The sequence below is a fragment of the Sceloporus occidentalis genome, unplaced genomic scaffold (genome assembly GCF_023333645.1).
Source record: "Sceloporus occidentalis isolate IW3139 unplaced genomic scaffold, rSceOcc1.0.p SCAF_2, whole genome shotgun sequence".
Classification (NCBI taxonomy): Eukaryota; Metazoa; Chordata; class Lepidosauria; order Squamata; family Phrynosomatidae; genus Sceloporus; species Sceloporus occidentalis.
The window spans coordinates 267,752,786-267,767,103 of record NW_028316982.1 but is presented as its reverse complement, the minus strand read 5'-3'; the positions used below and the strand labels follow the sequence as shown (position 1 = coordinate 267,767,103).

Sequence of the window (14,318 nt, the reverse complement as noted above, 5' to 3'; positions counted from 1 at the left end):
AAGTGATCTTTATATTTAACCGTAGTTTGAAAGTTGGAAGAAATTTCCCCCCATTATAAAATCAATATTTACTGAAGCTGGAGACTGCACTGAATTAACAAGATCATACTGTCTTCCCAATAGACTGTCATTGTTATTGCAAAACTTACCATCCTGTTTAAATATGTGATGAAACTACTAAGGGAGAGGTGAGACATTTTGTTGAAAAACCACTGATCTTTAGAACTTGCTGTCAAGACTATTGGGGGAAAAACACTGCTTGCAACTTTCAAACTACAGTTTAATATAAGGATCCCTTGATCAACATAGAATGTGGACATTTCTTGCTCACGAGCATGCTACCCAAACAAGACCCTCACTGTCTCCACATTGGAGGGCTCTCCCTTTGAGTATAAAGACCCTATAAGACTAGAGCTTGTAAAGGTTTGGTGGGGTTAGACTCTAGGCCACAGAATCCCTATCCAACATGGCCAATTGGGAGGAGACTGGGTTGCAAAGCTGTGGTAGAGCCACAGCACCTGGAAAAACGCTGACTCAAAGAATCGGTAGATTCATGTGGATGTAGGAGAATACAGTCGTTTATAAAACCACATTCTAAACTGTTTACCTGCTAAGTTTAGTAGAACAAAGAAGTCACTATCCACCCAATTTGAAGTCATCCAGTCTACAATACCACCCATTGGACTTGATTTAGATGTAAACCGAGCACCACTCAACTCACAAACTTCCCTCCCAGGAGTCTGAAAATACCTGTCCAGATAGTTGACGATGTTGGGGTTCTTGTTTTCCCTCATGACGAGAATTTCATTGATGATCAGCTCTTTCTTGGGCTGCTGCTGCAAGTTCATCTGTTTGATAGCAACCTGATTTTTTTTAAAAAAGCAGAAAAGCAGAGGGAACACCATAATTATTTCATTTCATTGTCCTGAATGACCTCTTTTCCCAATTTCCAATACTGACTCCATTATCGGATGTAAACCATAAGCAAGAAATAAATAACAAAGGATATGCCCTTGCATCTTTGAAGGCCCTCCTCAGAACTCACTAGTTGACTAAAAGCTTTCTAAAAAGGGAATGGACTGCAGTAGGGTGAGGAGCTGGTGTTGGTCCAGTACTTGGGGAAACCAGGGACTGAATCCCTGCTTAAACAGGGAAACCCATAGGCTGACCTTGGGCAAGTTACATTCTCTCAGTATCAGAAGAAGGCAAAGAAATCTTGCCACGGAAACCTTAGGATAGGGTCAGCATAAACTGGAGTCAATCTGAGGAGCATCTATACCGGCCGCTTAATCCACGGCCAGTCTGGAGCATTATATCCCGGATTGGGCCTGGGCCAATAAAGATGGAGACCACACATACAAGGCCAAATCCAGTGCAACATTGCATCACTGTGGACATGGACCAGCTGGACCAACTCCACATCGGTTCTACTGGCCCATTTCTCGGTGCCATCACTGCCACTGTAGCCTCACCAGCCAAGCAGAGAGCCACGCTGTCACACTTGACTCTGCTGAGGTCAGAATGGGGCACCCGACCAAGTAATAAAAAAGAGAGGGTTCCCTGCCCTCATTGATCACACAGGGGCCCCATTCTGACTTCAGCAGACACAATGGTGCACTGGGCAGGGTTTATATGGAGCTCCTGTCTGCAAGGAATTGATAGTAGTAGCTCCAAAAATGGGTCATCCCCTTTTCCTAAGCTGCTCAGTGTGGCAAAGAGAGATGGCATAGCACCTGGCATGTGGACAACTTGGTTGGGCCAAATCTGACCTAATCCAGCTGTCCAAATGCACAATGAACCTGAGATCATTTCAGGGTTTCCTGGAAACACTGGCGATTTCCCCAAGTTTGCTTAGTTCAGGGCAAAGTTGGGATAAATACAAAAAACCACATCTCCTCCCTGAAAGTAGCTGTATGGTGTGAGGACTACCAGCACTGGCTTCAGGGTGAGTGCAGCATTTTTCACTCATGTAGGCAAGCCAATGAAGGCAGTTTAACAGCAAGGATGGGGAACAAGTTCTCAGTGTGGGACAGGATGTCTCTCTATCAGTGGATGGAGCCAAGGCCAATGATGCCATTGGGTCTCTAGCAGAAGCATCTCTTGCTGACTGGAGATAAAATAGGTTTGGGTCTTTCTCAGTTGCCTCTTTTAGCCTATTTGAAATTGGGACTGTAGAGGATGTCTTCATCATTTCTACAAGCCAGATTCTATAATTCTGAACTCTACAATTCAGCTCTTCCACAAGCCAGAGACCCTTCCTCAGCATCTTATAGACTAAGGCTGCATCCACACTGCAGAAATCATCCAAGTTGACATCACTTTAACTGCCATGGCTCAGTGCTTTGGAATTCTAGGAATTGCAATTTGTTGTGGGCCCAAAGCTCTCTGATAGAGAAGGCTAAATGTCTCACAATTCCCAGAATTCCATAGCACTGAGTCATGGCAATTAAAGTTGTGTCAAACTGCATTATTTCTGCAGTGTGGATGCAATCTAAGTCAAAGTACATGTAATGGAATGATACATGCTTCTCTGCTTCATGCCTCAACCTATTCCCACCTGCAGACATCTGTCTTACCTCTTGCCCTGTAGCTACATCCATTGCTGTGTAAACAGTACCTGAAGCGCTAGAACACAAAACAGAAGAAGAGAACTTTGAAATGCAGCCCTCAAATCTTATTCACAAACAATTCATTGGCACACAATATTACTATTGCATAGCTATAATAACCTTTGGTATTTAAACAATCTGATGTGAAGGGACAAAGTGGGATATAAAACCTATACTGATTGAAAGAAGACACTGCTCCCAAGAAGGCTAAACAAACTAGATAAATACTCTGTGATTTCCTGCAATCTTCTGTTTTTCCCCAAAAGGCCATCAACAAAGCCAAAAGCTTTGGCTTGTTGTTAACTAGATTACATTCAGAACGTGGGGGAGAGTTGGCCGAACTAGAATACAATGGTTCAAGTTTGGCTATCTGCAACCAGCACTTCAAATAAGCCCCCCTACCCCCAAAACACAATGGAGCCAAGTCTAGCCATCCCAATAGAGCAAACGGGGACAAAATGTGGCCCTCCAGATATTGTTGGACAACAATTCCCAAGGTTCCTCATCAATGGGTATACTGGCTATGGAACTTGGGAGTTGCAGTCCAAAAACCTCTGAAAGGGTGCCCAGCCCTGCACTAGAGCTTCAGAACCTGTGGATTTTGCAGAAGACTTCGTTGGTCCTGTGTTTGTCATCATCATACAGTTAGACCCAACTAGCTATATAGTGCAGTGACATCATTCTTTTCTCAAAAGGAAACGTCACTTTTCTGAACTAAGGTCACTTTCACACTACACAGTTATAAGCACTTTGACAGCACTTCAACTGCCACAACATCATCTTATAGAATCCTGGAATTTGTAGTTTCCATAGGGCAATTCAAGTTTCCCAAGGCTTCAGCCTTTGCTAAGGAAGCAAAAAATATTTAAATATAAAAAAAATATCAAAGCCAAGCCTGTTAGGGTCTAGCTTTAAATCAGCAGAGTAGCAGAAAGATGTCCTTGTCTAACTATGCTTCTCTAAGAACTGAGCCTGACTCAAAAAACAACACAAGTAGCTTGCAGGTTAAACAAAAGTTTACTAATGGCTTTAATCTACATATACATAGAGGCTATATCCTAATCTAGCTAATGAATAGTTCAGGTAAAGAAGAAATCTTTATCTCACCATCTTCCAAAGAAAGCTGAGAGAAGAGGAAGATGGGAAACCCAACAGTTCAGGAGAAAATCTTTTTGTGAGAGAACTTCCCCAAAAAAAGAAGAGTGACCTGAATTGCATGGCTTGTTTACCAATTTGCAGAATTATTGCCCCGTGATTCAGTAGGAGAAAATGGGATATTTGCAAAAGGGGAGACAGACTTTTGCAGGAAAATCTATCTACCTAAGGAGGGGAAGAGAGGATGCAAAAAAATCTTCCAACAGTTGCATACTCTCTGTGGGGAAGCAAGAACCATGTTGGGAGAGAATGGCTCTGAATTGCAAATCTGAGTGTTGAAAAGTAAGGCAAGACAGGTATCTTCATCTGTTGTTCTGCTTCTAAGTTTATTTAGGAGGAAAGTTACAAGAGCCATGTCCAATATCCAGCATGACAACCCTACTAGGATCATATTGAGGAAAACAAGCAGACTTGGATTTTAAAAAATCATTGAGAAAGGGAACACAACAGCTGTGTGAACATCTTTGGCCCCACAATCTGGAAAAAGTGGGATATTCAATCAATCATTCAGTCAATCATTCAATAAGAAGTAGCAGCATTTCACACAAAACCCAAAAAGATGTTTTTTGCCCTCAGTATCTTGGAAAGGAAATCATTCCACCAATTTTAATACACTTTATCTAAGAACTGACCCCTACAAATGCACAGGAGCTCATATCTGGCACAGGGAAATATAATTAGTTTCTTTTCTTCTTTTGAAAATTCTGCATTTTAGTTTCCAACTGGCAGTGGCTCATTCTTTGCACCAGCCTCTTTGGGGTTACTGGCGGCCAGGTTAATTTACTGGAATTGTTGGTTATGTGACAAAAATGATTGGGTTTCCTGGAATCTGTGCATTGTTTGTCTTTCTGACCTAACTGCCTACCAGTCCATGCTAATTGCTCTTTGGTGAATTAAAAACCCACCAAGTGGTTACAAGATACAACATGTTGTACACAGATACCAAAGGCCTTTTCCAAATTCTTCTCTTCTAAGGCAAAGTCTGCTGTAACACATTTATTCATAATCCATTTTAAAAAGCATATGCTTTGTCTTTATAAAAGTCCTTCATATGCAATATTGGAATCGTCCACCCAAAAAATTAATACAGTTATCCAGTTAAGTTTTATTTCATTGGTCAACAGGTTTAGGAGTCTTCAGTTTTAATCTAAGAAGCTATCCAGAAATGCAGCCACCAATCATTCAAGAGCAAAAGAAAGTAAAATGCACTACCATGACATCACAACTTTACCTTAGCTATGAAAGTGTAACTAGTAATTCTATGTTTAAGAAAGAAATGTCTTCAAGTCAGAGACAGGAGAGCTAAAGGAAGGTGACAACAATATACTAACCCTTGTCCAATCTTCTCAAAACTGGTATATTTCTTCTTCGGGTCACCCACACTTACTATGCCTCCTTTGAATAGAAAAGAAAATGAAAATTGCCATCAGGATTTTTAGTTTATATGGGAAAAAAGTAAGGAACATTAAAAGTCAGGACAATTCTTCTCCAGGCAAATTTAATAATACATTTTGCAAGACTTGAGCTGACCAGTGTTCCTTGGGAATGCATTTAACTTTCTAAGTAAAGTCGGCTCTCCCTATCCACAGATTCTTTATCCATGGATTCAACCATCCACGGCTTGAAAATTTTCCAAAAAATATAAATTCCAAAAAGCAAATATTGATATTTGCCATTTTATACAGCGCGCTCACTCCTTACGCGGGCGTGCCATATGCAGCTTCTGGTTTACGCAGAAGCCACAGTGTAATAGTTTGAATGGTGTGTGTGGCTGCCGAGTGCGCGTACCACACCGCCACATGCACGAGCCCCATTCAGTATAATGGGGCTCAAGCATAAGCGGAATTCGCCTTACACCGGGGGGGGGGGGGTCTGGAATGGATCCCCCGTGCAAGGTGACGTTCCACTGTATAAGGAACACCCTCTTATTATACCATTGTATTTAATAAGACTTGAACATCCATGGATTTTGGTATGCATGGGGGGTCCTGGAACCAAACCCCAGCAGATACTGTAGTTTTTAAGAAAGAAGTACAGTGGGCCCTGGTTATCCTTTGGGATTTGGTTTCAGAACCTCCCGTGAATACTAATTCCATGGATGCTCAAGTCCCATTAAATACAATGGCAGAGGAAAATGGTATCCTTTATATAAAATGGCAAAATCAGACTTTGCATTTTGGAATGTATAAATATTTAAAATATTTTGAATCTGTAGGTGCATGGATAAAAAAATCTGTGAATATGGAAGACTGGCTATAAGCAGAAATCAAGATCCCAATGTAGGAACTGAAATGTTTTTGTGCTTTATGTAGGTGTGATTAACAAATGAACTAATTCGGGGAGGATGAATGAACAAATAACCATTTCTAGGTATATGGTTGGCTGTTTGCTTGGCTTCAGTTTATTCATGACCTGTTGTTTATATATACTCTGTGTTATTTTTACATTGCTTTTCCTAAATGCTCCAATGCTTCATATCACAGTGAGCCTTCTGTCAACACCATAAGTTAGCTAAGCATCACTCTCATTTTACAGCCTGCATGCAAAGTCTACAGGTTGCCAAGTGGGTGGTGATCATTAAACTTTCCATTTACCAATTTGTGGTCCAATCTCAAGTCTGTTAGGGGCTGGTGAGTGCCATTTTAAAAATTTACATTGAAAATTGGTGCAGATTTATGATTTATTCTATTGTAAACTGCCTCAATCCTGTCAAAGAAGTGGGGTAAAAATAAGATTTCTATTCTATTCCTTTCTAGTGCACCACCCTGTCAAGACGGCTGGCCCAAGACAATTTTTTTTCTGCCAGAAGCGAGCTGCACAGCTGCCAAAGCCAATGAAGCAATTGTTCCAAGTGTACAGGAAAATAACCAAACCTCACCAGCACCTATTCCCATATCTGGAGTAAAAATAAAGGTATACCTGAGTCAACCAATTAGATGTGCTCCTGGGCATTACTCCTTCAAGAGAAAAATTGATACCAGAGGCACAAATAACATGAAAACAATAGGGAGAGGTTGCTATACCCCAAAAATGAAGAACAATAACTTTCAATAAGCCTTTCCTTCAAAACTAGCCATGTGAAAAGAAACAATAAATCTTGCATAAGTAAAAAAAACCTTGTGAAGCTTCAAGAGACTACTAGAAAGCTCCTTGCAAAATGTGTTCAAGGGTTTTTCTTTCTTTCTTTCACCAGCCCCCACTTTTCTAATAATTTCAGTTTTGGTGACCAAACTAACAGATCGATGCTCTTTTAACATGCTGATAGCTGGTAAGGCAGACTAATCTGCTTTTCCATTTCCTCTCTGTTTTGCTGTTCATCCATGCTCAGTATAGAATTTTGGATTTCTGTTGTTTACCCTGAAGCTGCAAATACAGCGTGCCCACGTCATACGCGGGTGTGCTACATGCGGATTTGAGCATATGCTCAAACCTGTGTAGAGCCACGCAGGAGCGCATGGGGCGCTGCCACCACATGCACAAGCCCCATTCAAGGGAATGGGGCTCAAGCATACGTGTTTTTTGGCTTATGTGAGGGGATCCGGAACAGATAGCCCACGTAAGCCAAGGGTGCACTGTAATGAGTCACATGTAACTCACTTACCTGCAATGAGTCACAAATAATTGTGCAGACACATGTCAAAAATACCTTATCCAGGTGCAATGATTTACCATTTCTAGTTACGTTTAAAGGTTACTTTTTAGCAGCATGTTTAGGCATTTTGACAATAATTTTAAAAATTTTATCCCATTCATTTCTCCATCCTAAGAGTTTTTCCCTATAAAAAAAGGAATTTGCCATAGAAGGACCTCCCCCCCCCCAAAAAAAAAACCACTATAAGGTATGCCACTTTTTAAATGTGGTAAGGAGTAATCAGAATGAGTTACTTTAATATATAAAAAAAATTCTCCACATTTTATTCATTCACATGCATTTTTCAACCCAGTTAGAATACTGTCTGACACATCCAAAGGTCCTGAGATTCAAAGCTGCTTCTAGGTGCCTCTGACATTCAAAGCTAACACGTACAGACATGTGTGCCATATATATAGAGAAGCTGAGCTATCACATAACCCACGACTGACATCACTGCAAGTGGTTTCAGGAAAAGGAGAGCTTAAAAATCCCAAAAAACAAAGCTTTCTTCAGTGCAGGGAGTGCTAAAATTTGCACTTCAGCTGGCCAAGAAGGAACACACAAGACATGAGGTGAAGACTGGCAAGAAATGTTTTTGACAGTAATCACAAAGGTGTGAAGCTGCAATGACTACACCGCATGATCCAAGCTGCAATCCCCCACAAACTGAAATTACACTTGAGAAACTGAACAGCAAAAAACCTACTTAATTTTTCCAAGATCTCTTCATCGGTCATTTTGGGTTTCTTCTTCTGTTTCTCCACATTCCTTGCCAGCGTATCTGGGGGTGTTGTGTTGTTGTCTGAAGGGGAAGGGAGCGGAGAGGTGGCCACATCTCTTGTTGGGGCTGGTGGAAGGGGTTCTATCACTGAGCGGGTATATATCTAAATTTTTGGAAGAGGATGGAATTATAAAATATACATATATATATATAATTGCAACATGATCAACACAACAACAAGTAACAAAATTGATGACCTTTTTTTATAGATGAGAATAGTCAATTGATCGCTTTCATTAATACAAAATGTGATGGATATTTTTTAAATGTACCCCAAACAGCCAATAAATTGAAAGACAGGATATTTATCACAGCTTTTAATCATGTTGCCAATATCCTGCTCTTGATTGTTTATAGACTTTTGGCTAGTTGGCATCTGTTGAAAACCTACTGCAGTATTTAACTAGGGAAGACAGGTAAGTTTAGCAGTCAAATACATATTTTGTATACAAAATGTCCCCGGTTCAATCCTACTGGTAATCCCAACTAGAGGGGACTCACTGAACCAAAGAATCACAGAATTGGAAGAGGCTACAAGGGCCATCTAATCAAGTGGTTCCCAATCCTTGGTTCTCCAGATGATATGGACTTCGGTTCCCATAATTCCTGACTGTTGGCCAAGATGGCTGGGGCTTTTGGAAGCTGAAATCCAAAACAAATGGCAAACCAATGGTTGGGAACCACTGAACAAGTCGAATCCCCAGGAATACACACCTAAAGCAGTCCTAAAAGTTATCCATCCAACCTCCACTTAAAGACCTCCAAAGAAGGAGTCCAAAATTAGCGGACTTCACATTGACTTTCCAAGTTACCAGTGGGTCTGCAACTTTCCGTGCTGTTGATACTGGCTCAGACAAACCAACTGTCTTCATTTTCTACTAGATGGAATACTGGATTATAAAGAGAAGCAATCCACTGAGACCCACCTCATATAGCCCAGACACAAGTACAAAGCAGAGCTTGAGAAAGTTACTTTTTGGCCTAGAATTTCCAGAATACTCAAGCCAGCATGGCTGCTGGATAAAAGATTCTAAGAGCTGTCTCTCAAAAAAGATATTTTCCCCATTCTGGAGTAGACTATGTAGAACATAAATTCCCACTTAGGTCTAATTCACGATGCAGAAATAATCCAGTCTGAGAACACTTTAACTGTCCTGGCTCAAAGCTAGAGAATTCTGGGAACTGTTTTGTAAGACATTTAGCCTTCTCTGTCAGAGAGCTCTGGTACAACAATAAACTACAATTCCCAGGATTCCCTAGCACTGAGCCAGTCCAGTTAAAGCAGTCTCATACTGAATTATTTCTGCAGTGTGGATTGGACCCAAGATGCAAAACTTGTTAAAGAACAGTTCTAATAAACAAAATTAGTGGGCAATTCTTTCTGCCCAGTTTACATCATACTTGGGGCGAGTAAGCCACCTGGATGAAAACTCCAGTGGTTACTCAAGATGAGTCAAAATTGCCTTTGAGACTACTTACGGATTTCGTGTGCTCAGGCCGGGGGGCAATGATTGGGGGAGGAGCTGCATCATCCTCATCATCCTCATCTTCTGAAACCGGAGGAACAGCAGGAGTCTCAGACACTGCCTTTACATTCTGCATGGAAACAAGATCCAGATAAGAAGTAAATTAAAGCATAGATAGAAACGTACTGGATTCTATGACTTGAGGACACACACAGTAGTTGCTGCTGATTTAAGCATTTGTCTCCTGGTTTAGTGGGGAAAGTGCTACATAAGCTTAAAAGCTTGAGAATCCATAGCTCCAAAGGCTTCACTGGGTGCTTCCCATTGTCTTGCCTCTCTTTCCGTACCATCAGGACTAGAAGCCAAGACTGCATTCTAAAGTTAAAAACTGGAATGCAATGGATACTACATGCTGTGAATGCTACCAATTTTTGAACTTCATTGTAACTGCCAGAATTTCATACAGCTCTGAATACATATCAGGTTCTTCATTCACAACATGATTTCTGTGTGTGTGGAGGAGACTTCAATGACCTAATATATTCACCGCAGTGAAACACAATCCCAGGTTTTAAGATGCAAACCCTTGAATCATGTGAAAGGAATAGGTAATTGTAAGCTAGGTATACAGAATCAGCTGATTTCCATGTTCTGAAACACAATATGATTCATAGGCTTTAATATACTACTATTTCTAATGTTTTTATTCTAGCTGTGATGAAAATTATTTGTTTTTATTGCCTCCTGGCTGATTTATTGCTTTATGTATTTTTGATATGCTTGTGTACCACTCTAGGGACACTTGTGGTTGAAAATCTGGGATATAAATTGTTAGAGTAATGCATACACAGCTGCAAGATCTTGGGTTATTTTGGAGTAATTTCAAACTTGTTGATTCCAACTGCAGGGGGTGCAGGAATGGAGGGCTGGATTTTGGGATTACCTAAATTGGGGGTTGCAACTGATAGTTAACATAAAAGTACAGCAGGAGAGGCTGGGAACCACTGTGAAAATCTGGCCATAGATGCAATCACCAAGAAAACAGAGTGGGGAGAGAAAGAAAGAAGATATGCCTCCCACTCTCAAAAATAAACTCTACTCCCTGTGAGCAAGGGTTTGGGTACCGAAAACAGTCCTGCAAGTTTTCACTAGGTGAGACCACACAACAGTTTTGAATGAGGGGCTGCTGAAACCCACATATCGCTGGACATCTAATCTTCTCTGTATCCAACAGCCTGAGATCTAAATCCAATCAAATACTCATAGAATGAAAATTCCTATTAGCTCAATTACACCTTTGTGCATAGATATTATGCAAAGCAGTTATGCAACCACTACGGCTTACATATGAAAAACTGTGTTACACAAAAAAATACATCAGGGCTAGTGCAACATGCCTTGCACTAGGTGCAAGACCATAATTGGATACAGTCCCAAGTGTCTATCTGAGTCTACACAGGTCAGTCAGGGCATGTAATGTAATTCCCTCACCATTAGCTATTCTGGCTAGGGCTGATAAGAGTTGTATGCCTAATATCTGGAGGACCACAACTACCCATTCCTCCTGAAAGGTAGCAGTAGCAGATGAGCATGCAAGCCCACTCCCAAAGTTGGAGGAACTGGGGAACTACTTAATACTACGCATATTTAGAGTGGAAGCTGGAGAGCATAGGTTGTAAATGTACTGGGCTTGATAAATGTATAGCCCCAACCTTCATAGCACACAAAGATCTGAGGAATGACTGCATATACTCATGTATAAGTCTATAAAATTTAGTCAAAAAACTGATCCCAAAAATCTGAGTCAACTTATCCACGGGTCAATGTAAGTACAGTACCTTAACTCTCATAAAAATAGAAACCATCCCCTGGTGAAACACAAGAGTATAATCTGTCCTGGAAGCACTAACCTTCTTCTATTCCCTCATCCATCCAGCCTTCAGTGTGAACACAAACAGTTATGCCTCCTGCAATTTTGTAAGTTCTTTGGAATTGTTTTCCTTTGCTTCATTCTTTAGAACCTTTGTTACATGACCCTAAATCTTACTATTGGTGTATCCACAGGTCATATCAAAATCTATAATTTGGGCCCCCAAACCTGCTCTCGACTTATACATGAAACTGACTTATAGTCGAGTATATATGGTAGACATGTAGAATAGGGCTGCCTGAGTGAAAATTGGAGAAGGTTCCTATAACTTTAATGGCTGCGCAGAAGAAGGAATTTCAGCAGTTATCGTCACACAATCAAGTTGAAAACCACACTTCCTGACGTTTTCTCTTTTACACCACTATTTTAGGCACAGGAGCCCTCCCTGGTTTTGCCTCTGGCAACCCCAATTTGTGTTAACATTGGGGTATGGGGAGTCTTGTAGACACATCCCTATACTTGGACTCCTTTCCTAAGCAGACCTAACACCTGGCTAGAGCTTGGAACTTAGGAATGGGGTTCAACAATGTATGAAATGTCTACACCAAAGCCTGGTTTTGAACCATGACTTCAGAATCCCTAAGCCGGTGTGGCCATGCTGGTTGGGAGATATTGGGAGTTGTGATTCAAAAGCCACATTGTCTGAGTAGTGCTCCACATGCATTGGCTTTTCCTTGTAGATGTGACACATGCACAGTTGGTGTACGGCTAGGGTTGCCAGTTTCAAAACTGCAGAGGGCTCCTATACCATTGTGTGGAAGAGGGGGGGAAATCAGCAAGTTTCGCTTGGCGGGTGGAAAGCATCACCCACTGAAATTGTCTCTTCTACGCAACCATTAATAGCAGTTTTCCCTCTGGCAATCCTATGTGGAACAAAGGAACTATGTGACTTTGCAAGTGGGACCAACAGCACAGATCTCTTAGATGTGCAATAATGTCCTTCCTACTATTCACATGTGAAGTGGCTTTACATTTTTCACAAGCAGACCCTGTCAGTGGCAGTCCACCAGGAGGAAAATAGTTGAAAATGGTGTACGGGGTTGCTATGCAACCACAAAAGGCCTTTCCCTCTAGTACGGATGTAGAAAGAAAAGTAAGGAGGTGGTGAGATAAATGTAACCTCTCTCATGTCCCTCCATCCTGCTGCCTCCTTTCTGGAAATGCCTCAGTAATAAAGCTTTGCCAAAGAGACAGTCTCTGGATAGCCTAATGGGCTTTAGTCAGCATACTTTTACATTTAGAGGTAGCCAGATGCTTTTTTAAAAAAAAAAATCAACTCTTTCTGCTTGGTTTTTTAATAGTTATACTGAACATACTGGAAACTGGAGTTTATTTAGTTCCTCTGCTTCGTGGGTTAGCCTCACATGTGTGCTACTTGGTTAACATGTGATGCACCTATACTGTAGAAATAATGCAGTTTGACACCATTTCAACAGCCATGGCTCCCTCCTATGGAATCCTAGGATTTCTAATTTAGTGAGGAACCAGCACTTTTTAGCAGAAAAGGCTCATCAAACTACAAATCCCAGTATTCCATAGGATGCTGTAGAGTCAAACTGCATTATTTCTACAGTGGATATGCACCCCTGGTTTCAAAGGAAGCTCTAGACAAGACCTCTCTCCTTCTCCACAAGACGTAAGCCTGGATTCCTATGCATTCATTGTATGAGCTATTAAACAATGAATAAAACTTAATACAGGTTTCATCTCCAAGATGCTTGGGACCAGAGGTATTTTGGATTTTGAAAAACTTGTATTTGTATATATGTACAGAATGAGGTATCTTGGAGATGTAACCCAAGTCTAAACACAAAATATACACATGCACATAGCCAGAAGATAATCGTATATGATATTTTAAAATAATTTTGTGCATGAAACAAAGCTTGCGTACACTGAACCATCACAAAGCAAATGTGTTGCTGTCTTAGCCACTCCATGAAAAGAGTTTTGGTTTTTGGAGTACAGTAGGCCTTCCACATCTGCGGGTTTGACTTTTGCACTTTTGATTGTTTGCAGATCTAATAAATATGTTCTCTCTAGGAAACCCAGGCAGTCCTATGGTCAATTTCTGCTGGAAAGACATAGAGATAACACTTCTCTATACATTTTAGGTCTTCGAATGCTATTCCATGGTCAATTTCTGCCAGACGTTGGTCACAGAATTGTGTTGGAGGACACACAGATTCCTAGAGAGGTGCACTCTCAGGTTAAAAAAAAGTGAGGTTTTTTCATTTACAGTTTTTCCACTTTCACTTTCCACTCTGGTGCCACAACTATCATTCCCAGAATTCCAAAGCACTAAGCCATGGCAGTTAAAGCAGTGTCAAAACGGATTATTTCTGCAGTGCAGATGCAGCCTTTGATGGTCTTTGGCTGCACTACACACAATGCTGTTTAAAAGCTCCCAGAAATGTATATCTGGATAAAGTTACAGATTTAGTTCAAATAAAATTGCACATAATTGCTATTTCCCTGCCCCCCCCTCACAGGACATATCAGCTCTTTTGCTATTTTTTGAAACCTGAATTATACGTCTGAATACCCAAACTGTTCCCAACCTTTTCCCCCATGAAAGTAATAGGGAAGTGTTCTGTTGTTGTTGTTTTTAAATCTGCACATGGGGATTGACTACTGTACAGCAAAGTGGTTATCTGATAGTTGTTCTTCAGGAAAACATGAAGTTGCTGGGCTACATCAAGGACACTTTCTTGGCACAGCAATTTAATTTTACCATGCTATC

General features: G+C 40.9%; 1 protein-coding gene across 4 annotated transcripts in view; it reads right to left on the bottom strand.

Moving 5' to 3' along the window:
• Positions 1 to 14,318, bottom strand: part of PAK1 (p21 (RAC1) activated kinase 1) — a 118,750-nt gene that overhangs the window by 13,855 nt on the left and 90,577 nt on the right. For all 4 annotated transcript variants that reach the window (XM_089512990.1, XM_089512988.1, XM_089512989.1 and 1 more), the window contains exons 6-10: positions 9,659 to 9,775; positions 8,105 to 8,282; positions 5,096 to 5,159; positions 2,577 to 2,625; positions 751 to 863 (exon numbers count right to left, since the gene is read on the bottom strand). In XM_089512990.1, the coding sequence (XP_089369116.1) occupies positions 751 to 863; positions 2,577 to 2,625; positions 5,096 to 5,159; positions 8,105 to 8,282; positions 9,659 to 9,775 (521 nt within the window). The remainder of the gene's footprint in view (positions 1 to 750; positions 864 to 2,576; positions 2,626 to 5,095; positions 5,160 to 8,104; positions 8,283 to 9,658; positions 9,776 to 14,318) is intronic.